Source organism: Uloborus diversus, chromosome 2 (assembly GCF_026930045.1).
Source record: "Uloborus diversus isolate 005 chromosome 2, Udiv.v.3.1, whole genome shotgun sequence".
Taxonomy (NCBI): domain Eukaryota; kingdom Metazoa; phylum Arthropoda; class Arachnida; order Araneae; family Uloboridae; genus Uloborus; species Uloborus diversus.
In genome coordinates, this window is record NC_072732.1 from 18,354,452 (window position 1) to 18,380,957 (window position 26,506).

At 37.2% G+C, this 26,506-nt stretch overlaps 1 protein-coding gene across 1 annotated transcript in view; it reads right to left on the reverse strand.

The window, feature by feature from the left end:
- Window positions 1–26,506, reverse strand: part of LOC129216889 (uncharacterized) — a 214,810-nt gene that overhangs the window by 49,474 nt on the left and 138,830 nt on the right. Inside the window, 1 exon segment of the mRNA XM_054851106.1 lies at window positions 4,059–4,216. Coding sequence (XP_054707081.1) covers window positions 4,059–4,216 — 158 coding nt within the window.

Sequence of the window (26,506 nt, forward strand, 5' to 3'; positions counted from 1 at the left end):
ACAAAGCAATTATCACGAAGAGATGATTCAATCTAAATAGGACCAATGAAGATGCTAATTTCCTTCGACAAGAATTAGGAGTGAAAGAAAAAAAGTCAAGGACTTGGGTGACAACGTTTCTGCGACAAACGTACAGTTAGACTGGTTCCATTTTTTTCTTCTTGAGGAATTTTATCTAGCAAGGCAAACTGGTGTTCAGTTTACGAAGCGCAACAACTTGCTGACATGAGTTTCGATAATTACGGTTATCCATCAGATTCATCCGCTACTTCATCGAATGGCGTAAGCAATATTTAGTGATCACGAACAAATGGCGATATTTATCTTTTGATTTGTGAGAGGCTGGAATAATTTGAAACATCTGGTAGACCTTCGTTACAATCTAATATGTTATTCAGACATAAATGTAGTTTTGCATTTCTTTCATCTGTTCCATTCCTCAAAAATATCCCCTCTACGTAGCATAACAAATACCAGGGTAAATCAAAAAAGCAACAAAGCAGACTAGAAGTCCAGTGCGAAGCATCAAAAAAGCAAAATGGTGCATCAATAGAGCCACATAAAAAGGGTAACAAGATGCATGGAAAAGCAGAAAGGGGCATCAAAAGAGTTAGGGTAACGGCACCAGTAACAGACATGCTCAAGACATTGCTCTCAGGATGATTCAATTTTCCGACCCTTTTAATGTATTCAGACTTTTAAAACTATTTTTCTCTCACACAACTACATCTCATCCAAAGTTTGGCTGCTTCTGGATCCTCTGAATTATTCAATTCTATTTTTATTTGCTCAATTTCGAAAAAAAGATTCGAACCTCAGTAACAGACACCGACAATTCTGATGGTACCCTGTAACAGATAGGATGAAGAAAGGCTGAGTAATGGACATAACTTCCCTTTTCTTTTCAAAAAAAGAGATTTCCCAAATAATTTAGTCAGGTTTGGTGGAGGTCGATGGCCAACGTAAAGTTATTTGAGGGGGCTGATCGGGGCGGATACGAAGGAAGGTTCGTAGGGTTCATGACCACTCAACCCTCTAAACAGTCGATAACATTATGCGTCTGTCCCACATTGATTTCAAACACTTAATGACTATTAAGTGTTTCACACTTAAACACTTAATATCTAAGACTCTAATAATTACAAATCTTATATATTAAACACTTAATATATAAGTATAAACACTAAAAATAAAGAACTTTTGAAAAAAAAATGTTCTTTATTTTTAGATCTAAAACCTTATTAAATTCAAATGAACATGAAACACCGGCAGACCACGTGGTATAACCTTCCACCACTGCCTTGTAAGTACTGACTGGCTCATGAAACTCACTCTAATAACACTAGATGGTTGCACCGCATTCATGGGTCGCAGCAACACCAGTTTTTCCCGCCTAAAATTCTTATTATTTAAATCCAAACTTACGACTGTCTGTTGCTGGACCCTTGTCTGTTACTACTGCCATTACCCTATAGTTCTTTTCTCATTGAAACACATTAACCCTTTAATGCACGATGACTTCTCTCTCTCTCTCGTTTGAGGTCTACAATTTCTTGTATTTTATTCAGTCAACTGTCACAGTGCAACAATTTGCTAGGAAAAAAAATAATAATGAAATGTTGGGCTCAAACGGAGCCACCGTACCGCAATGGGTTAATATTTGTTTTCGTTGCTTTTCGAATCTCCACCTGTAAACTAGCATGTCAAAAAATAATGGTAGTCCCTTTGTAAATATTTTCTGTTCAAATAGTCTGAAAGCAATTAAATGTGGTATTAAAGGCTGATTTGAGCAATCTGACTGAGCCCATTTTTGTTGCAAAAAATAGATTGTTTTAATCAGAACTTCGAAGTTAGCATTCATTTTAATATGAATATGGGTCATGCTGAAAAATGACCCTCCACCCTCCTATGAACGAACCTACGGTTTTGGGTACGAGAAATTTCTAAACTTGGGATAAAAGCACCAAATCGGCCAGGAATAAGGCACATAATAGGGGATAAATATTACTAATTAATTTCATGAGCAAAAAAATAATGTAGTGTTACAAGTATATATTTTTAAAAATGATTAATGAATTGAAAAGATAGATGAAAACGTTTAAACTTTAGTCATTAAGTGTTTGAAATCAATGTGGGACGGACGGATAATGTTATCGACTGTTTAGAGGGGGAGGAGTCATGAACCCCGGCAGACCTCGGGGTTCATGACTCCTTGGGGCGGATACGAACCTTCCTTCGTATCGGCCCCAATCAGCTCCCTGAAATAACTTTACGTTGGCCATCGACCTCCACCAAACTTGACTAAATTATTTAGGAAATCTCTTTTTTTTCCTTTCTAACGGAGACCTAACTAAAACTTTACGGCCAGCTTTAATTCAATTAAGCAAAGTGAAGTCCAACTTGAAAAATTGTAAGCTTTGTGGTCACCAGAAAGGTTTTAATCATCCGAAATTAATATAAGAAATAAGATTGATATAATAGAACAGTGATTCTCAACCCATGGTTTGCGGACCACTAGTCACAAATTGCCACAAGGCAATTTTCATATGGTCTGCCACCGCTCGTGAAATTTAATCATTTTCCTACAGTTGGAGAAGACCTAACCTGGCAGCGGTGTAATGCTATAATTTTGATCTGCGTAGCCTTCATAATGCTGCCAGGTTATGCTTGCCCCAACTATAGATGTAATTTAATTTATTAAAAAAACTTTTTAATTCATCTCATTTCACGTAATACAGGGTGTCCAACAAAGGACTCCCTGGTTTCAAAATTAAATATCTCGAAAACAAGGGACGATAGTGGGATAAAATAAACGGTATGTTTATTGTGAAACCCATAAAATCATATACAGGAACTTTTAAATTAGTTTTAAAAATTGCCAACAGGTGGCGCTTCACATTGTAATTGCAATAGAAGTCTCCATAAATAGTGCTGCGAAAAGGTTAGTTGTTTCAGCAGCAGTTTAGCCTCTCATATATGCTTACATATACTCAAGAAATTGTCGTCCACCTCTTCGCAGCACTATTTATGGAGACTTATATTGCAATAACAGCGTACAGCGCCACCTGTTGGCAATTTTTTAAACTAATTTCCAATTTCCTGTACATGATTTTCATGGGTTTCACAATAAACATACCGTTTATTTTATTCCAATATCGTCCTTTGTTTTCGAGATATTTAATTTTTAAACCAGGGAGTCCTTTGCTGGACACCCTGTATAATTGTTGCAAGAATTTATTTCTATCGTATTTGGTCCGATTAGGATTCAGAAGGGTACCAAGTGGTCCTCAGCAGTGAAAAGGTTGAGGACCACTATCACAGAAAACTCAAGGGACCAAGAGAAATCTTCAAACATGCGCGATATAGTATCAGAGACGTTTGAGTCATCCAAGTTGCAATGTGCAAGAAAGGAAATATTTTTAACAGGATTACAAAGATTGAATAGCTCTACAGTAGAAAATCGTCACCCAACTGTGTCATTCGTCAGGAGGCAGAGGTGCAGGAAAGAGGGTGGTCATCGGGTACGGCCATTACATCGATAAAAACATCGATGTTGTCGATATCAATCTCACATTTCCAGTTTAGAATGCTTTGCGAGAAAAAAACCATCCCCTTGAAGTTCAAAACTAAATTCCCATGAAAAAAATTTACGTAACTCTAAAAAATTTCTTGAGCAGTTCCAAGTCTTGAACCTTCTAGTAACATCCTACAATCAGAAATGCGTTTTTTGGATTCAAATTTCGAATATGTTCCGGCATTCCGAACGGCCATTCTTTCCTAAACATTGATACAAAAGAGAGTCCAAAATTGGGCCGTTAAGGTGAAAAAATTGCAATATTGAATAACTCTAGCTACTATTCTATACACTATTTAAAATATGGTTTCTGGTCATCTTAACTAATTTCATGTGTATGTCTGTGTGGAAAAAAAAAAACCGACTGTTTTTATTTTTATTTTCAAGTAGCAGAGTTGGCTTCTTTCATTTGGACTCTCATCCCCTCCCCCTTTGAGGGATTTTAGCTCTGGCGAGGGGCTGCAAAAGAAAGTGGTGCACTCACTTGTATCCGTCGAATCCATCCGCAGATCCGTTGACCGTGAGGACGGGTGTGCGGGCGTAGGCCTTGGCCACCCTCCTGTTCCGTTCCATGCAGATGATCTTGGCCCAGATCTCGTCGTCGATCTGATCCCACTTGTTTAGCACCTCGGCGATGTGGTCCTGTGGGAAGACGATCGAACGGGATGAGCACACAGCACAGATTTGTGAGCAGACAGAAACAGAGAAAAATATATTTTTTAAATGTTCAGAAGAGAGATGCGACGTCAATGGGTATGTTCGAACAGAGAAATCGATTAATCCTGGTTACTAGTCAGAAGCGTTCTATAATAGCTTTACCGCTCACAGTCGATTTTGTATAAATTAAGTCATCAACAAAAATGCAATACGAAAAAAGAAAAAATAATAATTTGAATGTTTGGCACGTTGAATTAAATTATGTTTTCCGCAACCACGAGCCTGTGTGTGTATGAATGCGCGTGTGTGTTTGTGTAGGCGCATGCGTGTGGGTGCATGTGTGTATGTATGCATGTGGGTGCGTGTGTGTGTGTATGTACGCATGTGGGTGCGTGTGTGTGTGTGTGTATGTATGCATGTGTGTGCGTGTTGTGTATGCAGTGCTGTGTGTGTACGCGCGCGTGTGTGTGTAGGCGTTCGTGTGTGTGTGTATGTAGGCATATGTGTTTGTGTGTGTGTGTAGGAGTGTGTTTGTGTCTGTGCACAGGCATGAGTGTGTGTATGTGTGTGTATGCGTGTGTGCGTAGGATATGGACGCAACCTGGAGACGGTTTTCGCAAGAAGAGCAGCATCGTGAGGTCGGTCGACGCGGCGGTGGTGCTGGCAGAGGGTGCTGGTGGGAAAATAAAATCATAGGAATTCAAAACAGTCAAGTGAGAACAATAATCAATCGTGATTGCTCAAAAAACCCATCGATGCTTTGAAAAGCAATGAATTTTCTAAAAATATTTTTCACACACGGCAATATCTGACAAAAGTTCACTCGAGGTCTTAACTGATTTTGTGCAGGCCGTAATATGAGATTTCTGAGCAGCTGTCTTTTTTTTTTTTTTTCAACTTTTAAAACACAGTTAAAAGATTAATCAACTTTTTTATTTACTAACCTATTATTTTCAAATTTAGCAATACATAAAATTTAAATCTGATGAAATAAATTACTACGTAGCATACACATATTTAAAACACGAAATAAATTAAGAATAACGAGAAAAAAATAATGATTTCCAATTCGCACCACTTACAGCGAGTTACATTAAGAACCTCAGTTCTATTCTATAGAACCAATGATTTAAATGTTGTGCTGCCATATGAAAAAAAAAAATAATAAATACAATAAAAATAAAATAAAATAAAATTAAATTAAATTAAGAAAATGGGGATTTTTAAAACGATTATAAATTTTATTTTTCTGATTCGAAGTTGTACTAAGCATCGCTCATATGGATGATTAAAGTCACAATACGAAGAAATAAAATTTTACAGGAAAAGCGTTTGAAGTTTAACTCTTCAGGAAATTTGCTGTAAGAAAGGTAAGTTTGCTGTGCTCTCCAGTGGTTAATATTCGAACAAAAAATCTGTCATTATTTTCCAAAGAAGATAACGTTATTTAAAGCCCTTTAAGCGAAAAAAAATATAATAATAATTTGAATTTTGACCTCTTGAATTCAAATTATGTTTTTTGCAATCACGAGTGTGTGTGTGTGTATGTAGGCGTGCGTGTTTATGTGTGTGGGGGTATGTGTGTTTGTGTGTAGGGGTATGTGTATTTGTGTGTAGGCATGTGTGTTTGTGTCTGTGTGCAGGTATGGGTGTGTGGGTAGTTGTGTGTAGGTGTGTGTATGTGTAGGTGTCTGCATGTATGCGTGTGTGTATGTGTTTGAGTGTGTGTATGTGTTTGTGTGTGTAGGTGTTTGTGTGTGTAGGTGTTTGTGTGTGTAGGTGTTTGTGTATGTAGGTGTTTGTGTGTGTAGGAGTATGTATGTGTTTGTGTGTGTACGTGCGTGTAAGTGTAGAATATTGACGAAACTTGGAGGCGGTTTTCGCTAGAGGAGCAGCATCGTGAGGAGCCGGTCGACGGTGATGCTGCAGAGGGTGCTGGCGGGGAAAATAAAATGATAGCACATCAAAGCAATCAAATGAAAGCAATAAGCAATCGTGATTGCTCAAAAAAAGAAGAAGAAAATTAAAATTTTCGTATTGTAGCACTTTTTTTTTAAAGCGAGCGATATATTAAAGTGATTTTTCTTTATAAATCTTGTGATGTCATGAAATAAAATTTTTAAACATTTCAGAACTTTGTTTTTCTGGTTAAAAGTTATTTTAATTTAATAATTTGTTTTACATCCCATATCTAACATGGCTCGAAGTTACTCTAAGAGCAGAATCACTTTGACTCATGCTAATAATTCATTTTAAATGTATCTTATAGCTATCATTTCTTAGTTTTGTATAACTATATAATACTCTTAAAATATGAGTGAGACAGTTAAAAATAGAGAAATTATGGATCAATGTCACCCTAAAAGAATCTCTCATTGCATTCATGTTTCTGTAGTTGTCATTGGAAATAGCAAAAACTGTAATATAATGTACATGAAAAGTAAAGCCAATCGCTATGGATCATCGACAAAATAAAAACATGCGGCAATCGATTTAACAAGCACGAACACGACGGCCGGCTTTTAATGAAGATGCTTCTCCAGTCGTCCGTCTCATCGAGGGTAAGTGCCGGACAATCGGGGTAAATCGAGGTTTCTAGAAAAAGAAGAGTTGACCGCTGATAGCGTGAGGAGCCTTCCGGCGCATCATTGCGTGATCGACACCTGTTGACCCACATTTGTGTCTCTTGACTCGCACTTATTCACGCGAAGGATACGTCAACAAGTGGTTCTTTGGGTCATAATTATAGCGACTGGAACTTTTCTTTTTTGAGAATGAAATTAAAAGCATGGTTGAACTTTACTACGGTTAATACGAAATCATAGATAAAACCAATAGTTAATTCGCTAGATAGGTTTGCTCTTTTATTACGTTAAAAATATTATCTTCTTTATTACTAACTAGTGGCACCCGCACGGCTTTGCCCGTAGTAGAAAAATTAAAAGGTCATTGGTTCGCCTGTATATTAACAAATAATAGAGGATGAATTTCTCGCCAATTGGTTATGCTAAATGGCTCGCCCATGGCTCATAACGGTTCCACGTTATGATGATTTCGTAATTTACTATTCCACGTTGTGATCATTTGCTCGGAAAAAGTTTCTTAAAATTAGAATATAAAAAGAACAAAATCGAATTTTCGAAAAATCGCTTCGAGGTGCACACCCCCATGCTACAAACTAACTTTGTGCCAAATTTCATGAAAATCAGCCGAACGGTTTAGGCGCTATGCGCGTCACAGACATCCTGCAGTCATCCTCCGGACAGAGAGACTTTCAGCTTTATTATTAGTAAAGATAATAAAGCTGAAAGTCTCTCTGTCCGGAGGATCTCTGAATGTCTATAGGATGTCTGGATGTCTGGATCTCTGTGACGTGCATAGCGCCTAGCCCGTTCGGCCGATTTTCATGAAATTTGGCACAAAGTTAGTTTAAAGCATGGGGGTGTGCACCTCGAAGCGATTTTTCGAAAATTCGATGTGGTTCCTTTTCTATTCCAATTTTAAGAACAAAACTATCATAAGATGGACGAGTAAATTACGAAATTATCATAACGTGGAACCGTAACATGGGCACAAGCCAATTGGCGAGATACGAAATTATCATAACGTGGAACCGTAACATGGGTACAAGCCAATTGGCGAGAAAATTCACCATACATTATTCGTAAATATACAGGTGAACCAAGAGACCTTTTAATTTTTCTTTTACGGGCAAAGCCGTGCGGGTACCACTAGTGCGTAATAAAGGGTTGAAAGTTAATGGTGGGATTTTATATAACTACCGATTTGGGAATATTGGACACACAGCTCTCTGGTGGAGCTTGAATGAAAAAGCGGGTTGTGAAGTTTCAATTGGCGACCGAAATGTCTCTGATTCCTTAACCAGGGTTGGTACGATCAGTGGCTTAGCCAAAAAAAAATTCTGGAAGGGGTTTTTAAAATCAAAAATTGTTGCTTTCTTTCTCATCCATTTGTTGGGGAAAAGCACAGTATATTCATCATTAGTTTTACTTTAATCTTATATGCATTTTCGTGCTTTTTTTTTTCGCGAGATCATTCAAAACCTCCTCATCAAATACATCAATGTCTTAATGAATGTCAAATGCTAGCTAATAACGCTTTTGATCTTTCGATGAGAATTTGGAAGTAGCTTCGGAAAATTTGGTGTGGTAGACTTCCAATCTAAGTTTCCCGAAAAAAAAAATGTGTGTGGTGTTGGAAGTGCTGAATGACCACGATACCTTGTTGCGCTTGTAGCGCCATTTTAGCTCTTTTATACTTGTAAGGGTGCTCATCCAGAAATAAAGAATTGGAAAGGAATTTGCGGCTGCTTCCCGATCATTATAAGCAGTAAGATGTTTTGTTGAAACTTATTCCACTCTTAAAAGTTTAAATGCTGTTTTCTTTTCTTGATTTGTACGACGGAATTGAATGTTTTGTCCCTCGGTTACCAGATCGAATGCCGTGTGAATTTCTTCTGTGAAGATATGTAAATGATACAGCGTTAGTCCCTTCTTTACCTGCTAATCTTGACGAACTGAAAAATTGAATCATTCCAGTAATTGATTCTGTGACAGCGGACAAGTTACAACGTGTATGGCAGGAGTTTTTGATACAGAGGTGATATCGTTCAGGCATCAGGTAGAAGGCACATCGAACATCTTTAGAATGTTTTAAGAATGCCAAAAAAAAATAAAAAAATCGTTTTTGTACTATTTTTAGTTTAGAAACATGCAAGTTTGGAACCCCACCATTCTCTTAGAATCAGCCCGTACGTGCGTTAAAATGGGAGTTTCGGTTCAAACTGAACTCTTCACATCATTTTGAGATCGTACAAGGCTCATTATATATCGAGAAGCAAATGTTGTGTCTTTTTTACAGATAACAAACAATTCCATACCCATACATGTGTTTACGCGTGGACATTCAATTGCTTAGAATTAAAACTGTCTATCTTCCTTTGTGGATTGCAATCTGTCTCTCAGTTCATGATTACAGTCTTTTTTTTGCTATTTTTTCCAAAATATTTAATTCTTAAGAAATGCGTCAAATTTTCCTAAATGTTAAATAATTAGATTACAATGTGTGAATAAGAAAGGATAAGTAGCACTAACAGTCATTATTTCTAAAATGTAGGTAAGCTTTTTCTTCGTTATTTCAAACTATCACTAATTCACAGTTATTACGAATAACGAATTCGATGACTGTGTATGTCCTCTGTTACGTCATTTGGGCATAATTTGTCCAGAAAAAGTTAGTTTTTATTCAATACTTCTGTTTTTTTAGACTTTATACCCCAGTCTTTACTATTACGGTTTAGGTTATGGGCACTTAGTGCTTCTGGTAAGATTTTTGTGACAATCTGTGTACATATTCAAATTAAGTGTACCATATATCTTCTGACTTACATTTAATTTTCATACAATAAATTTCCGAAAGGGTACACTACACATGCTCCAGATCCTATCCGATAGCCAAATTCAGTTCGAATTAGTGACATATCGCGAGCATCAATCAAGAAAGACATCAGTGCATAGAATCGAATGACAAGGAAGAGGACTTGGCGATCGCCTGCCGATACAGTTGCCAGATGAGCCGTTGAGATTATTGGACCGCAAATGGCGGCCCCTTTGGGAAGACTAAAAGAGCGTTGCAAATGATGTTTGGGTGCTATTTATTTCGGAAGTAGGAAACAGAAAATACTCTGCGAACACAAGAAGGGTCGAAAGGGTTACAGTTGCAGCTCCTCTTCGATATCTTCTTCAAATAAAGTCATCGCAGGTGATTACTCTACAGCTAGACTTTCCGTTCTTTTGTTCTTGGATATTCCCCATTTGAAAGATAATTCCAGAAAGTCACACTTAACTTCATGCCGTCCTCTTGGTATTGTTTTAAGCGGTATTTTTAAGTTAATTGGGGGTTCTCAACAGCTTTCTCCTGTTTCCATATTAGAATACAAGAATCATGAGAAGTTTCGTCATGGCGTTTTGATATTCTAAAACATCTCTTCTCGGAGAACGAAGCTTATCGGGAGCACCCATCACTTTTCGCCGATTACAGTGACAGTGTTGTCGAATTCGCTAGAAATCAACTCCAGAAAAGAAGTTTGAAATATGAAAAAAAAAAATATTTTGAATTTTGACATCTTGAATTCAAATTATGTTTTTCGCAATCACGAGTGTGTGTATGTAGGCGTGTGTGTGTGTGTGGGGGGTATGTGCGTTTGTGTGTAGGGGGCATGTGTATGTGTGTGTAGGCATGTGTGTTTGTGTCTGTGTGCTGGAATAAGTGTGTGGGTAGTTGTGTGTATGAATGTGTGTGTGGAGGTATGTGTATGTGTGTGAAGGCATATGTGTTTGTGTCTGTGTGCAGGCATGAATATGTGGGTAGTTGTGTGTATGTTGTGGTGTGTGTGTAGGTGTCTGTATGTATGCGTGTGTATGTGTGTGTGTGTGTGTGTAGGTGTGTGTGTGTGTGTGTATGTGTGCGCGTGTGTGTAGTTTTGTATGTATGCGCGTATGTGTAGGACATGGATGCAACCTGGAGACGGCTTTCGCTATAGGAGCAGCATCGTGAGGAGCCGGTCGACGGTGATGGTGCGGAGGGTGGCAGTGGGAAAATGAAATGATAGGACGCCAAAAACAGTCAAATGAAAGCAATAAACAATCGTGATTTCTCAAAAGAAAAGAAAAAGAAAAGGAAAAAATAAGAGCATGGCTGAATTATGAGCATTAATATTTTCCCGAGCAGCAAAGAATGGATGACAAACCGAAGTTAACTACATATCTCTCTAAAAAATATAACATCGTATGCTTCTACAAGGCATTTCAATATTCTGGAAGAACTATTTAATGAAAAATTGATTTGAATATCTCCCTCTCTTGGAAGTTAATTAATTAAAATAAAAACGATTTGGAAAAATAAAATAGACATAGGTTTCACAAAACACAAGTCTTCTTTTTTCTTTTTCATAGCTGTTAGAAAATTTTACGCATTATGAATAACGTATTTTGATGCAAACTTTTTTAATATGTCATATTTAAGTTGAAGTTAATATATCAAAATTAAATTAAGCTTCGAAATGAATTAATTTCCACATACAATCTTACGCAATAACAATTATGAAAGAAACATAAACAACTAAATGAATGAAATGGAAAAGAGTTATAAAGCATTAGTTAAAGAAACTGGCGTAAGAAAGGGCAAAAATGGATTTTTCCTCAGGCATAACATTTTTATTCTTCAACTGCTTAGCACTTCTAAAAAAAATTTTTTTTTTAACTTTATCACACCCTGTCTTCAAGCTGGACAAAAAGAACATTCAACAGTTCAAGTTTAGGTTCTTAAAATTTTAATTCAAAAGAAAAAAATATTTCAAGAAGAAAAAATGATAAAAGAAGAAGAAAAAAAAAAAACCCCCAGATATTTATATAAATTTCATTGGAACCAGACGTGTCATTTAAAGTTTTTCTGAGGCTGGGGGGGGGGGGGAGGGAGCGGATATATTCAATCCATATTATATCAAAAATCAGCAAAAACTACAACCATGCATGTGCAAATACTTTCATTTCTCAAAACCAGGGGTCGGGCAATGGTCCCCCTCCTGGTCCTCCTAAATGAGGAAACAGGAACGAATTTTTGTATTTGTATTGTATTTTTTGTACTATTGAATGTTTCAATGCGAGTTATTGTGTTTTTTTTTCTGGAGTCAAACAGTTCAATAATTGTTCTGTGTAAAATTTTTATTACTTGTGTAAAATTAATTTGTAAATATTACTGTTAATACATATTTGTGTTTGTACTCCATACTAAACCAATTAAAAAACACTGCGGACAGTGCCTTTGGCGCTCTTTAGTGTTGAATTTAATACTAACTCGTGTTGAACTATAGTCAAGATTTTCTTAATGTTTTGTTATGACGTTTGTAATTTATGTTTTATGATTTGTAAGTTTTTTTAACTTTACTTTATTTTATTTTGCTTACTGTTATGTATGTGTATTTTGTTTTGTTAATAAATCTTATCTTATCTTAATTACCACCCATATTGAAATGCGAAATATCTTCATGACGACGAATACAAGAAATGCTTGAATGAAGCTGGATATTCGTCGATAAGAGCATAAGGTCATGAAGGAGAATTTAAACCCTTCAAAATACTTAAAGAAAGTTAAGGAAAACAAAAACTAAAAAAACAATGCCTAGCAGGCAAAAACTATTTTGGAAATATACAAATAGAACATTAGACAAACGTCGCTGAAAATCTATTCTAAACGTCAATCTTGTCTGTAGAGCAACAAATACGAGTTCGTCACACGATTTATGTATTAAGAATGGAGTGGATTTGTTACACGATTTTAAACCTTACGATCTCCGGCACGACAACGGAGGACGACTTCTTTAATGACAGAACAAAAAGACGGACGTCTTGTGCTCGCAAATATCCCCAAAGCATGGACGATATAAATAATTCGAAGGAATCAATCAGGATGGAGCGACCCCTACCGAAACCAAAAGTGCAAAAACTCTCCGCTTCGCCAGGGATGCGACACCCATTGTTATCTGGGTGCTGTTGCGTCTACATCACGAAGCTTCAACGGGTTAATGGTGGCTTAAGTCATTACCGGGAGCGAAAATGGTTCATCGAACAATGATGCACGATGCAAAGTGGTTCAAAGTCCGCCCTTTCAAGCTCCCGATTCTCTAACAAGGGGCAATTATGCGGCTTCTGGGTCGGCTTCTGTCGGTGACCTTCATTAAAAATAGATTAAAAATGTTTGCATTGTCGGCAAATATTAACCTGGAAGACGGTGTCATAGCTCTTGGTGACATTTGGTTCGAATTCCACACATTCAGGAAGACTTCATCCCAAGCTATACCGTTAAAACCACCGTCATCTGTGTTGCTACAATGTCCCAACCGTTGTTTAACTTTCTGCACGAATAACTTGCCCTAACTTCTGTTTGTTCCAATCAACTCCAACATTGAAAAGGAGAACTTTCTGCTGGGAACTATTCTTTGACAGCTTTGAAGATACAGTTTGGCGCAGTATAGCCTGTTGTTTACTTATTTATTTTTTTAAACCCCACCCAATCACCATCTTTCTTATCCTGGTAAGGATCCAATAGAAAGTGGTGATTGGGGCGAAAAGAACATTTCACATTTCGACACAAAACAATGTAGGCTGATAGGCGTTTTGCGCCATTAAAACCAATATCGGCCACTGCAGCTTTTGCTTTCACATTCTTTCGGTATATACAACGCTGCTGTTTCAAGAACGTGATCTGATGTTCAACAAAAAACGAATGTTACAGCAAGATATTCAGTAAATTACTGCCAATTAGCCAGGGCTAAAGCAGAAATACATGAAATACACCACCAGCTCAGTCATTTCCAACCGAGGACTGCAATTTCGTGCTTATTAGCACTCATCAGCCCGGCATAGGAAAGTGACTGAGCTGGAGATGGGAAACCTCTTAAGGAAGCCAAGAGTGCCAAACAAACTGGTAGCCAATACAGAATTAGCAGACCAGACGAGTGACCGAAGCAATGGTTCGGTTCAACTCGAAGATTGAAGGCGGCATGGTATATTCAGTAAAATACTGCCAATTAGCCAGGGCTAAAGCAGAAATACACCACCAGCTCAGTCATTTCCAGTCGAGGACTGCAGTTTCGTGCTCATTAGCACTCATCAGTCCGGCATAGGAAAGTGACTGAGCTGGAGATGGAAAATCTCTTAAGGAAGCCAAGAGTGCCAAACAAACTGGTAGCCAATATAGAATTAGCAGACCAGACTTCAACATCCATTATTTGTAAATATGCATACGAATCAAATGACCTTTTAATTTTATACTACAGGCAAAGCCGTACGGGTACCGTTAGTATTAAATAAAACAGAAAATCAATTTTTGGCACTAAGCAATAAATAGATGAAACAAAATGGAATTCAGAACAATGTCAGATTTTCATACATAATACGATTGGAAAAACTACGAAAACATCACTATCGACTAGCTTACGATAGAATAATCTTGAATGTCATCGCTTCACTTCGCTTTGGGGGTTATGCTCAGCTTTCGATACGAAAAGAGGATTAGAACACCGAGATCAAGCTGCGGGAGGAAAAAAGAGAATTAAATTCTCCAAGCAGAGAAAGAGAGAGAGAGAACAATACCGAAACCCCCTTTGCCTTGAGAAACCGCTCAACGACCTCACAAGAAAAGATTTTGCTCTCCTTTCGCTCACTGTAACCGTGACCTCGTTTCGAGCGCAGTGACAATGGGGCGCACTGCTTCGGAGCCTTCCAAAAGATGCTTCTGTGCGTGGGTTAGTTCGCTTTTAATTTCTGGATAAATGAGACTTATCAGTTTCTAAGGAATCGAAGTGAAATGAATACGAAGCAGAAGGTTGCTGTAACCGTAACCATGAAAGATGAGCTCTCCATTGTTGTCAAAGAAATCATGGAAACCGAAAATAGAACCGATAAGAAATAGTTTTCACTTTTGAATTCAAAATGAACCAGTGCCTATATCGAGTGACGAGTGGAATAAATTAGTAATACAGTTGTTATTCTATTTTCGTATTCCAAGAAAGAGCCAATTATTGAAAGGTTACGCATTTATTTCACACACGACTTATTTTTGAGACTCAAAAAAAGTAATTATTAAGCAGATAATCAGAGAGAGACTTTCATTAATGCAATTTCAGTGAAATAATATTTGATAGGAATGTAAAATCTTGCACAATATTTAAATTTAGTAATCATTTTTTCCACTAATTGATCTCCCACCAAAAGTGTCTTTAAGAACTGGTCTCGATGAGAAATTAGGGATATTGAACCATTTTTCAGTTCGTTTTTGGGAAAAGAGAAAGTTGCTTTATCTTTGTTTTAAATTACGCTTTGCATTTGTTCATTTCAGTGTACTAAAACGAACATAACGCGTATAAAGAGAACAGATATTATTACACTTAACAGTAAACAGCTACGCATCTGTCATCCATGGATGTTCAAAAAATTGCTTCCGTAATTAAGCGCTTCTCGAGTTCTGGACATTGAAACTGAAACATTTCCCCCCTAAAGGAACGATGGGGAAGAGAAGAGGGGGAAACCTATAAAATAGGATTGATGCTCAAAAAAAAAAAAAAAAAAATATATTATATTAATTTGAATTTTTGCATCTTGAATTCAAATTATGTTTTTCGCAATCACGAGCGTGTGTATGCGCGTGTGTTTGTGTAGGCGCATGTGTGTGGGTGCGAGCGTGTGTGAGTGTATGTATGCATGTGTGTGAGTGAGTGTTGTGCACACGCGTGTGCGTGTAGGCGTTCGTGTGTGTGTGTATGTAGGCATGTGTGTTTGTGTATGTGTGCAGGCATGAGTGCGTGTATTTGTGTGTGTATGTGTAGGTGTGTGTGTGTGTGTAGGATATGGACGTAACCTGGACACTGTTTTCGCAAGAGGAGCAGCATCGTGAGGCGGCCGGTCGACGGTGATGCTGCAGAGGATGCTGGCAGGAAAATAAAATCAGCGTAACATCAAAAACAGTCAACTGAGAACAATAAGCAATCGTGATTGCTCAAAAAAAAAAAAAAAAAAAAAAAAAAAAAAACGCTCCTCCCTTCAAAGACACCTGTTGTCTATTGGTATTGATATTCATTCCCCCCATTAGCATACTTGGAGTTGATTCGGACTCAAATACATCGGAGACTTCTCATTGATGTTCGAAAGCGATAAAGTCAACTAAAAAAACAACTGTGGACAGTTCAAAAGAAACTGAAGCGATTATTTGGGGGCAAAGTTTAAATTGCGGATCATAAAATGTAGGACGAAACTTATTCTTAGCGATGATATTGAGTATTTCTCCATAGTTGCATTTCTAACAACGTCATCAGTGTGAACCATTAAGACCTCAACTTGACGTCAAAAACAAATAATTGGGGGTTCACTACAGATGATATTGAAAGTTGAGTTGTGGAGTTCTTATTATAATAGGATGATGAATTCAATGAAGTTTATTGAAATTTTGAAAAGCAGGATTGTTACTTAGAAATCTTTCTGGGGACTTTCCAACATGACTTAGAAATGTGCCACAGTGCGAATTCCCGTCAGTAGGTCCAAGGCGGAAAGTAAAATTGGCGTGCTAGAGGCCTGGGAATTCTCCAGAATTAAATTCGAAGTAAAACTTGTGACATATTCACGATGAACGTCTTAGCAAAATTTTGTAAACAAAACAGCGTATGATTAAGAGCCTTATAAAAGTGTGTTTCCATCGATAAATTCAAAGGCAAAAGATATATGCACAAGATTGGTTGAGTCAATGTCTATATGCAATCTAAAAGTCTAAATTCTAGAATTTGTGTGAAAGTTAGACATATTTCCTATTGATTTTATGATTATCAGTGAATATGAAGATCTGCACTGCAGCTGCACACAAGTAATCCGAAATAAATAAATAAATAAATAAATAACACAACCCCGGTTTCTCCCAATTAATTTCCACAGTAAAGTAGACTTACACAGTCATTAACTGTGTCTGCCGCTTTCATGTTATTTTTTACATCCATATGGGACATTGATGAGTTGTAACACAGCAGTGTATGTGTGTGCGTATTTCACACCATCCTATAGTGGAACATTAGTTTAGATCAGTGATACTCAACCTTTCTTAACCCGAAGGCCGTACCTCATATTTATTTAATTGTTCTCGCGGACCAGAACATGTAAAAAATTTTAAAATGGTAAAAAAAAAAAAAAATTCAGGTAACATGGAAAAGGCAAGGAAGTTACTGACGAAGAACTGATATTATCATTGCCTGATGCTTTTTTTTTATTAGTATATATGCGAAGTTTAAACCTGTTTTCAGAAACAAATTTCTTAATATTTCTTTTTTATTTCTAACGTTGAACAAGACAAGGGGGCCACACATATTAGCTTCGCGGACTGCATACAGGGCAGACGCTAAGGGGCGGGGGGGATACTACACCCAGTGACGTAGCTACAGTGTTTGCCGCCCGGGGCGGTTTCTCAATTTGCCGCCCTTTCGTTATAAAATAGCTAATACTATAAACTGTCAAGAGTGTTTAAATTAAAACTAGAAATTTAATTAAAGGAAAAAGAAACGTAATTATTTTCTACATACTTACAAAGGGAAAAAAAAGGGAGAGGGGGGGTACACTTGGAGAAAATTGCTAAATTTATGTAAAAAATCGCAAATTGAGGCAGTTTTGAGGAAAGTAAAGGGAAAGGGCGGGTTGGGTTTGCTTCCGATTTTTTTCAAAACTGAAATCTCTTTTAGTGCTTCTTTGTTGACGTTAGGGAATTGGTGGGCACCGCCAGAAAATGTTCCGCAATCAATGTTTTAAAATGCAGCTTTGGCTACTTTGTGGAGAGGATAAGAAAATCGGGAATAATCGGATACTCAATTCGAAAACTTTCAGCTCTGAAATGCGCAATTTTACTCTATCTTTGGCAACGCAATTGCATGTGTACTCTAAGACAGTTCTAAGCGTTAGGGCAGGGAGGGGCGCTGAGGTTCATCACTGAAATATTTTTTTTTAACTGAAATCAATTTTAACAGTATCTTTGGTGATTAACTGGATTAGGGAAGGTTCGGCTTCTTTCTTTGAAATTTGTTCAGCACCAAAGACTCAAAAACGAAATTCTAGGCTATCTTTTGTGACGTTAAAGAGTCTAATGGCATCAAAAATGTTGTGAAGCTAGGCAGCTCTCTAATGGAAACTTTCTGTAATTGACGCCCGACATTAGGCTTTGTTTGATATTGATAATGTTAGGCGCAAAAGGTGGCAGAGGGAGGCTTCCCTCCCAAAATCTTTCTTCGAGCTGAAGTTCATTTTAGGCTATTTTTGAGAAGGAAAAATTGGCGAGCTCTGCCACCCACGCACATTTCGATGAGCGAAATTTTGGGCTATCTTTGGGGACGTTAGGAAGAGTTCTGAGGAGTTCGGCTTTCCTTCCTCGGAAATTTTTCAAAATTGAAATTTCCAAAACGCAGTTTTAATCTTTGGAGACGTTAGATAAGGAGGGGATTAAGGTATTTTTCTTGGAAAAATTCCGAAACTGAAGTCTTAAAAATGTATTTTAAGCTATTTTTTATCACGTTAGGAGATAAAGCATAGTCAAGGTTCAAATGCTATTTCAAAAATTGATATTGAAGTATCAAAGTTTAAAAAACGTAATTTTAGGCTATACTATGTTGAGACCTTAGAAGAGAGGGAGGAGTTTTCTCCAGGAAAAGTTTCAGAATTAAAGTCCTAAATATGTACTTTTTGGCTGTGTTTGCTACGTTAAAAGGAAAAGACAGGGTTTGGCGTTCTACCCAGAAAATTTTAAACATTGAGATCCAAAACCGTATTTCTAAGCTGTCTTTGGTAATATCAGGAAAAGAGATGAAAGATTAGAGAGCTCTCCCTCCCAAAAACATTTTGAAGCTATCTTTTGAGCAGTTAGACTACAGAGTGGAAGCAAGAGAGGTTCCCAACCGGAATTATTTGAATCTGAATACGTTAAAAAACAATTTAAGACTATGCTTAGTCAAGTTGAGGGACCAAACCAAATGTTAGAAAATGAAATTCGCTCAATTTCCATAAGGAATAGACTAACATGTGATCCAAAGTTGTCAGATAAATTTTCTACTCTCAAAAGCGAGAAAACAGAAATCCTTCTTACTTCTTTTGAAATAGAGAACTCTTGTAATGAATAGAAATCTAAGTAAACCCTTCAACATATACAGGGTGTTCCGTTTTAACATGCAAGACCTTAGTCCTAGATGTATACTTCCAATTGCAAAAATGCTCAAAGTCGGATGCAGAGTTAAGATATTGAAAGTTTGAAGTTTAAAAAAAAAAAAAAAAAAAATAAGTCAAAAAATACAAAATTTAACTTTTTATACGAGCCGTTTGAGAATGAATTTTGGAAAATTATCGAGGGATGACCCCCGAGTCGCTTCCTCCCTTAACATCACCATAGATCGTCTAAAACTGCGTTTTTCAAATAACAATCTTGAAAAATTCCAGGGGGTGAACCCCTGGACACCCTCTCGCCTGAACATAATGAATTATAACTTACTATTCGGTTTTGGGAACTGAAATTTGGAAAAATTATCGGAAGAGTACTTTCTTGAACCTCCTTTCCCCTTCCTCCCTAACTTAAAATATTGTCTAAAACTGCGTTTTTATATCTTCAATTTTGAAAAAATTCCAGGAGGTCGCCCTCCGACACCCCCTATTTCTTATTGAATATTATCCTTTAATATGACTATCTCTGCTGAACCAGAAGCTGAATCTTTTGTCTCTCTCTCTCTCTGCATATTGGAACATGCGTTTGAAACGATTAAGGGGCCGCCAATTGCGTACATCCCCCCAGACTTTTGACCTAGCAACGGCCCTGGCTGCATAAGACCCACGGGCCGTAAGTTGGACACCACTGGTTTAGATGACAGTTTAATTTGGATATTGCATGGCAAATTTCATCACACTTTCATACTTTAACATGATTCGATCTGTTATTTGTTGAGCAAACAAGACAGCAGCTATTTATTGCTTAATCTGACGAATTATTTCTTAATTACAATGTTCCTATTCTTAAGCCAAAGGCCATTGTAATAGTTATTGTTTAGATCTGACGAAAATAAATCTTGCTTAAAGTTCATTTTAATGTCACTTATCCCGAAATCGATGAGAGGAGACATGCAACAGTTCATCACCACAAGAACAATGCCTTTGGTTGAACACAAGCACGCCACACTTCGGACAAATCCCCAACCACTGTCCACGATAATCGTTTGCAATTTATGGTATGTTCAGCAGACACAGTCACGCTCAAGAAAGAAGATCCTTTAGCAAATCGTCTGCTATTCGAAGCACCGATTCTACTGCCTTAAAAGACAATTCTATGTTCGACTCTATAGAGGTCAGATAGCGGTGGCGAAGATGGGTTTAAAGCGAACTAATTCGCTTTTAAAAGGAGGTGGACTGCGTCAAGCTGGGGGATGGGGGAATACAAATCGGCTTAAAATGGCTTCAGAGGAATAACTTAAAATTATTTTGAGTAGTGCGTGAAAGGAAAATATTTTCGGTATGTTATTATTTTAAGTGAAAGCAGGATTCAAGGAAGTAAGACCGCCAACTTTTCGGTTTAGCGAACACAATGAATAGCATTTTCGGAACGTTTTTTTTTTTTCTTTTCTTTTTTTTTAAGATTAAGTGAAATGATTTGTCATAATCAATCATATTTTTTTTTCTTTTCTGAAGAGGACATAAAAGAATTCGCTCAGCACGAAATTTCTATTGTAATATTTGAAGACAGTTTTAAAGCTGCTTTTGATTTTAAGGATCTATTGGCAAAGTTATCAAACGATTCGAGCAAAAAAAAAAAAAAAAAAACACTTCACAGCAAGAGTAGCTTTACTCCACAAAAACAGATTATGTATTCTAAGCATAAATTTTAATGTTTTGTTCTCTTAATTTTGCTGTAAGAATCGATTTGAAACTCCAAGTGTAAATCAGGTGTCAGGGGTGCCTATCAGGGGTATAGTGTGTACTGCAGCATTGAAAATTTTAGTAGTATTTTTTTCGTCTGGAGGGTTTGTTTTTGGGGGGATTTTCGTATCGCTTGGGGTGCGTTGCTCTTGGAGGATGGACTGACCTGATGCACACAAATCGCAGTGGAATCTTTGGAATCTTGTTGCAACTGTATCTTCTCATAATCACATGGAAAAAATTAAGCAAACATTTCCAATCTTGGGGGGATCTTTAAGTTGTTTCGGGGTGGGGTGGATTGCTCGTTGGAGTGCGTTATTCTAAAAAGGATGATGATTTATAGCTCGTTAAGTTGGTCATAGTTAAATTTAAAAAATATGAGAAACTCTTTAGCTTTTAACTTAAGAGAAAAATGCAATTAAACAAAAGTTTAATGTACCACGTGCAGAAGTAACTAAAGGAGAATACACGCCAATTTTTAATAAAATTTCAAAACAGGAAGGCGTTAGTATGCGTAAGATATCATGCAGCTCGCATGTATTCATCGTAATTTCTTGTAATTCATCTCAAGCATTCTGACCTAAACTCATTCCCATTAATTAAAATATGATAAAATAGAAATGTCTCCTAAAATTATCTTTTAAGTTTTGGCGTTAAGTACAATCTGATATAGCAGTGGTCCCAACGTTTTGTTCCCAGAGGGTTGCATCTTATATTAAGATGAATCATAAGTACCAATAACCACATAAAATCTTAAAATATCTTTTCATCTGTCCATATAGCATAGAAAAACACGGAAAAGGAAAAAAAAACGAATCAAGAACCGTTGTTATCATTACTAAATGTTAATTGTAATAATACGAAGTTTCTGTCTGTTTTTAGCCTACTTTCCCAGTAAAAGTCAGAAAAAGAAGAAAAAAGCATGAAAGAAGGCTTAATGCATCTTAAAAATATCGCGAAAAACAAAAAAAAGTCAAAAATAAATAAAATAATTAAATAAATATCGAAAAATTAAAAATTGGAAAGTAGGGTATTGAGATGGGGAAAAATGTCTGTCGGTCTGTCTGTCTGTCCCCCCCCCCCCCCCCCCCTAATACCTTTCGAATGAATAGTCCATTCAAAAAAACTTTTTTTTGTTCGAAAGATCTCGGCGAGGACACCTCATTCCCATATTTCACTTTTTGATTTGAACTATTTTTTGTTCCATTTTGAACAGTTCAACAAAACTTAACATTTGCGCCTACGGGGAAATTCAAGGCAATTCCGAACTGTGAGGCGAATTTGCTTCAAACATACTTTGTAGGAAAAAGCTTTTGATGAAAAACTTGTATATGAAATATCTTTTTGATTTGAACAATTTTCCGTTCAGTTTTGAACAGTTCAAACTCCTTAACATTAGTGCCTACGGGGAAACTGAAAGTCAATGTAGATTCCGTACTTGAAGGCGGATTTACTTCAAACAAATTTTGCTGGAAATAGCTCTTGACGAAAAACTCCAGACTTCGACTCCGAGAATTTAGGGGCACTTGACTCCGACTCCGACTCCTGTCGATGGCCAAGGGTTGGGTTCCACTGCGATATAACTTGTGACAACATTCTCTTCAAAAGCGTACGTACATGGAAATGATTATAAGGTTCCATTTCTTTAAAATGGCAAGCATTCCAACACGAAAATCATACATTTTTTCTCAGCATTAGATCCTAGAAACTACACTAGTACTCGCTTAAGTGCCCTGTGATGGCATCGTTATCGAATGACATTCTAAAACATTCCTTTTCTAATCTCTAGCATCACAACACCCATTAAAAGTGACCGACCCAGATAAACCACGGGATTCCAATTCATCAACACGTGTTATTTCACTGAATAAGGTCGTTAGAAATCACTTTCGTCCAATAAAAGGGGCATCGCTTGCTCCAGAAGCACTTCCGAATCAAGAACAATTGCACCAAACGACTGGGCAGTGGGCTATTCGAACTATGGAATAACAGGTTAAAGTTGTTACATTTCAATTTGATGGTCTTCACGTTCGGAGTGAACTCATCGAATGAGAGGAGGCTAAGAAATGCAGATACATTATGACGCAAAGATTCATTGAAGTTGGGTAAATGGCATGATTATGGCATGACTTCTTGGCATAGGTGTAACACTTTCCAGATGGTACACAGTTGCAGTTACGCGAGTTCCACCAACAAATTAAATGTTTGGTGACGTTTGTGGGAGTTTTAAAGAAACTCGTCGTTTGATTTATATGAAATGTAATTATCCATTTAATTTATGAAGCATTTTAACACAGAATCAAACCTGTTTGTAGTTCCACCAAAGAAAGAAATGTTTCATAATGATCACGGGAAGTTGCACAGAAACTCGGCGTTTGATTGCTACAACTTGCAACTATCAATTTAATTCATAAAGTACTTGAACTCCTTTGATTAGAAACGATTTTAAATAAGAACTATCTGATGGAAAAGGATTAAACCTATGGTAACCTATTAAAATTCAAAAATTAAAAATAACATCACAAATAATTTTACTGCTAAGAGCGATACAAAAAAAAAAAAAAACTTTTAGAATATTCCTAGTGTTTAGTTTCCAAAACTAACAAAACTAGTGATGCAATGATCTAATCACAGTACAACACCTTGTAGAAAGCTAAAAAATAGTCAGGCATTTTGCTAGCATTATCCAAAAATATACTGTCTGCTGCAGTGCTGTAGTTTGGTGAGGGGAGGGGGGTAAAAGCTGTATCCCGAAATATGTAATTGGTTTTTTATTGAAAAAATAAAGCAATGCAATGTAAATTGGTTTCAAACAAGCTTTTCTTTAAGTGAGTTCGTCAAACTATGTTTTTCCAACTACAGCACACATTTGCAGGATTATCAATTGCAGGATGGTCACTAACCGAATCAAATCGCCAACTTTTAAAGGCCTTGCCTATATTTTGCATTTTAAAGGTTCTTCCCTGCAGCATTTTTCCGCATGCTGCCACAACAGCTGCATATCGTCGCCTCAGAGCAACAGTAGGATATCTTAGTGTTGTTACTGGGATTACGGTTTGACCACGGATTGTATGAAATTTGGCAATCTGCCAAGTAAAGACGATTAAATCTGACTGAATCTAGCAGGGGAGAAGGGAAAATAAAGATGGGATTTTTATGCACGAGTTTTATAATGTCACTAGTGCCTTATTCATTTATTGCATTCTCAAAAATAAAATAAGGGGAAACAAAAATAGTTACCATGGAAACAACAAAAATAAAATATTTTCATTTCGTTCAGGAACGTAAAAAGGAAAATGGTAAGCTCAAAACTTTGCTGTGAATAAATAAATCAATTATTTTTTGCCGTGAGAATATGGATCGAATATACTTCAGATTTAAAAAAATGCTGCTGTGAGCAAATTTGAATTTTTACAAAACTAAGGCTAAATAATAGAGAGGCGAAAGTGCACATCTGAAACAAACCAACCAACACCCCTATAAACTAATAGATACGTCCATCTCCCCCTATAAAGCGGATATTAGCCTTTCTATGTAATCAACGGTCAGACAGTAGATGGCTTAGTGTAGCTCTGAGGCGACGACATATCATTCACATTGTGGTTGCATATGAATTATAATACTATTTGGTATAACTTTGATATACCCCCCCAAAAATTACGCGCCAAAACTGGCACTCCCTAAGAACTATTTAGGGTTGCTGTTTCTTATTTTGGTGTTGACAATTTAGGTTTTTTCAGCTTTTAGGTTTTTGCTGTTGCCAAATTTAGTATTTTCTTGTATTTTGTACCATTTTTTGTACAGGTATAATGCTTGGCGAGAAAAAAAAGTCGCCAAATTTACGATTTGGGGGGTATATCAAAGTAGTTCCTACTATTTTAATGATAGTTATAAGAGTTTTAATGTGAGGCGTTTGCAGATTGCAGAGGAAACCGGTTGTATATCGTATTTGACTCTGTTCCCGGAGCTCTGATGGAAGTTACACCAACCAAGGAACCGGCTAATAAAAGAAGCTCTGTAAAAAGTAAAAATAGACGCATGTCCATCCGCTAAACTTTCCCTCGGAATAATTCGCATTCTTCGAGGCAAGGAGTGAAAATTCGTTTTCCATTTCCACGTACGTAGTCCGGGGCTATCGACAGAGGAATCTTGTGTTCGTTCATGACCCACATAGGCGAGGCAAACAAACAAACGCGCATGAATATCATGAAGAAGAGGCGAAGCCCGACCACAAAAGAACAAAGGAATCAACACCCGCTGACTGCTAATGAGGAGGCACGCGGCATTGCGACACCTCAACTTCACTCTGGCCTCCTTAGCGGGAAGAAAGTGGTCCCCCGGATTCGGAACGTGTGAATGAAGCTGGTTAATTAATCATGCAAGGAGGAAGACAAATGAATTAAACCGATAATACCCGATCATTGTATCTCAGTTCGACAGATACAATTCATTATGCATGCCGATTAGCCTTTTGCATGCAGTGCGATTAGTCTAATCGGCAATGCTCTGATTGGTAGGGCTGGGCTGTAGACATATCTACGAGACGATGTATCACAAACATTCTTACATTGTGATACTTCGATACATCATTAGTCACAGACTGTTTCATATTAAACGGGACAAAATGAAAGCATTCCTTAGAACGTTGCAATTACTTTGCTTTGATAAATCTGATTTACGGCGAAACTGTAGCGTAGCTATCCAAGTTTCCGTAGATGTTCGATAGGACAATTATCTATGCGGTATTCTAGTTCCTGTCACACTCTTAATTGAGTATACTTTGTTAATGATTCCGAAGACTTTAGTTATCCGCTGCACCAGGGCGTTGTCTCCATTTTCCAAGGTCTTAACACTAGTAAGTCCTATGGAACTACTAACATCTTGACTTCTCATTGAGAAAAATCACAAGCGGTTGGAACTAAGAGTTCTGGGAGGCAAAGGTAGCAATGGCAAGTTGTTTGTCCCAGTACGAGCAATCTAGTGATGAGGGTGGATAATAGACCTGAAACTGTTTCAAACATCCTTCTGCGCTGTAGTTATGCGATGGTTCTTTATTAAATTTTATGTAAAAATATCTTTCAACGACGATTAGTTATGGCGTTTGAATGTATTCCAAAACAAAACACGGGAAGATTTCGATAATTGGGAATCTGGCGATCTTTCTTAATTGGCGTCAGTTTTGGGCTTCAGCGCCTGCGCGAGAGGTATTTTTCGTTGCAAATCTAAACAAAGAGAACGGAAACATCTATTCACATAGGGTTACTATAAATCAGCAGGGTTACCAAAATAAAATTATTTACGCCAAAAATATGACGACCGCGCCAGATACCCAATTATCGAAATATCCCCCAAAACACTACGCTTTATCTTCCGTAGACGATGCCATTTTGATTGGAAGATTTCTCGCTGTTGTCATATGACATTTATGTAAGATTGTAGCTTCAGAGTCAATTTGTTTCGGCTGAGTAAATCCAAATGCAGAATTTGTTCTAGATTATACTTTTTGTTAAATTCAATATGAAACACTCAATAAAATAATCCGACAAAAATAAAGGGTGCGTGTACCATGTAGTACTCGTGTCAGCACGTTAGAAATTATGCTTCTTGTATTACCAGAAAATCGCCCGTCAAGGTATGAAGGGTGGAAATTGCTTCTACATTTGAATGAAGCCATTGCCTGTTTGGTGATATTTCGATAGTTGAAATTTTAACCCTCATTCCAGGGAATTAACCTTAAACTCCAGTGGATGGCGTTTATTGTTGACCATTTTTACGTTTC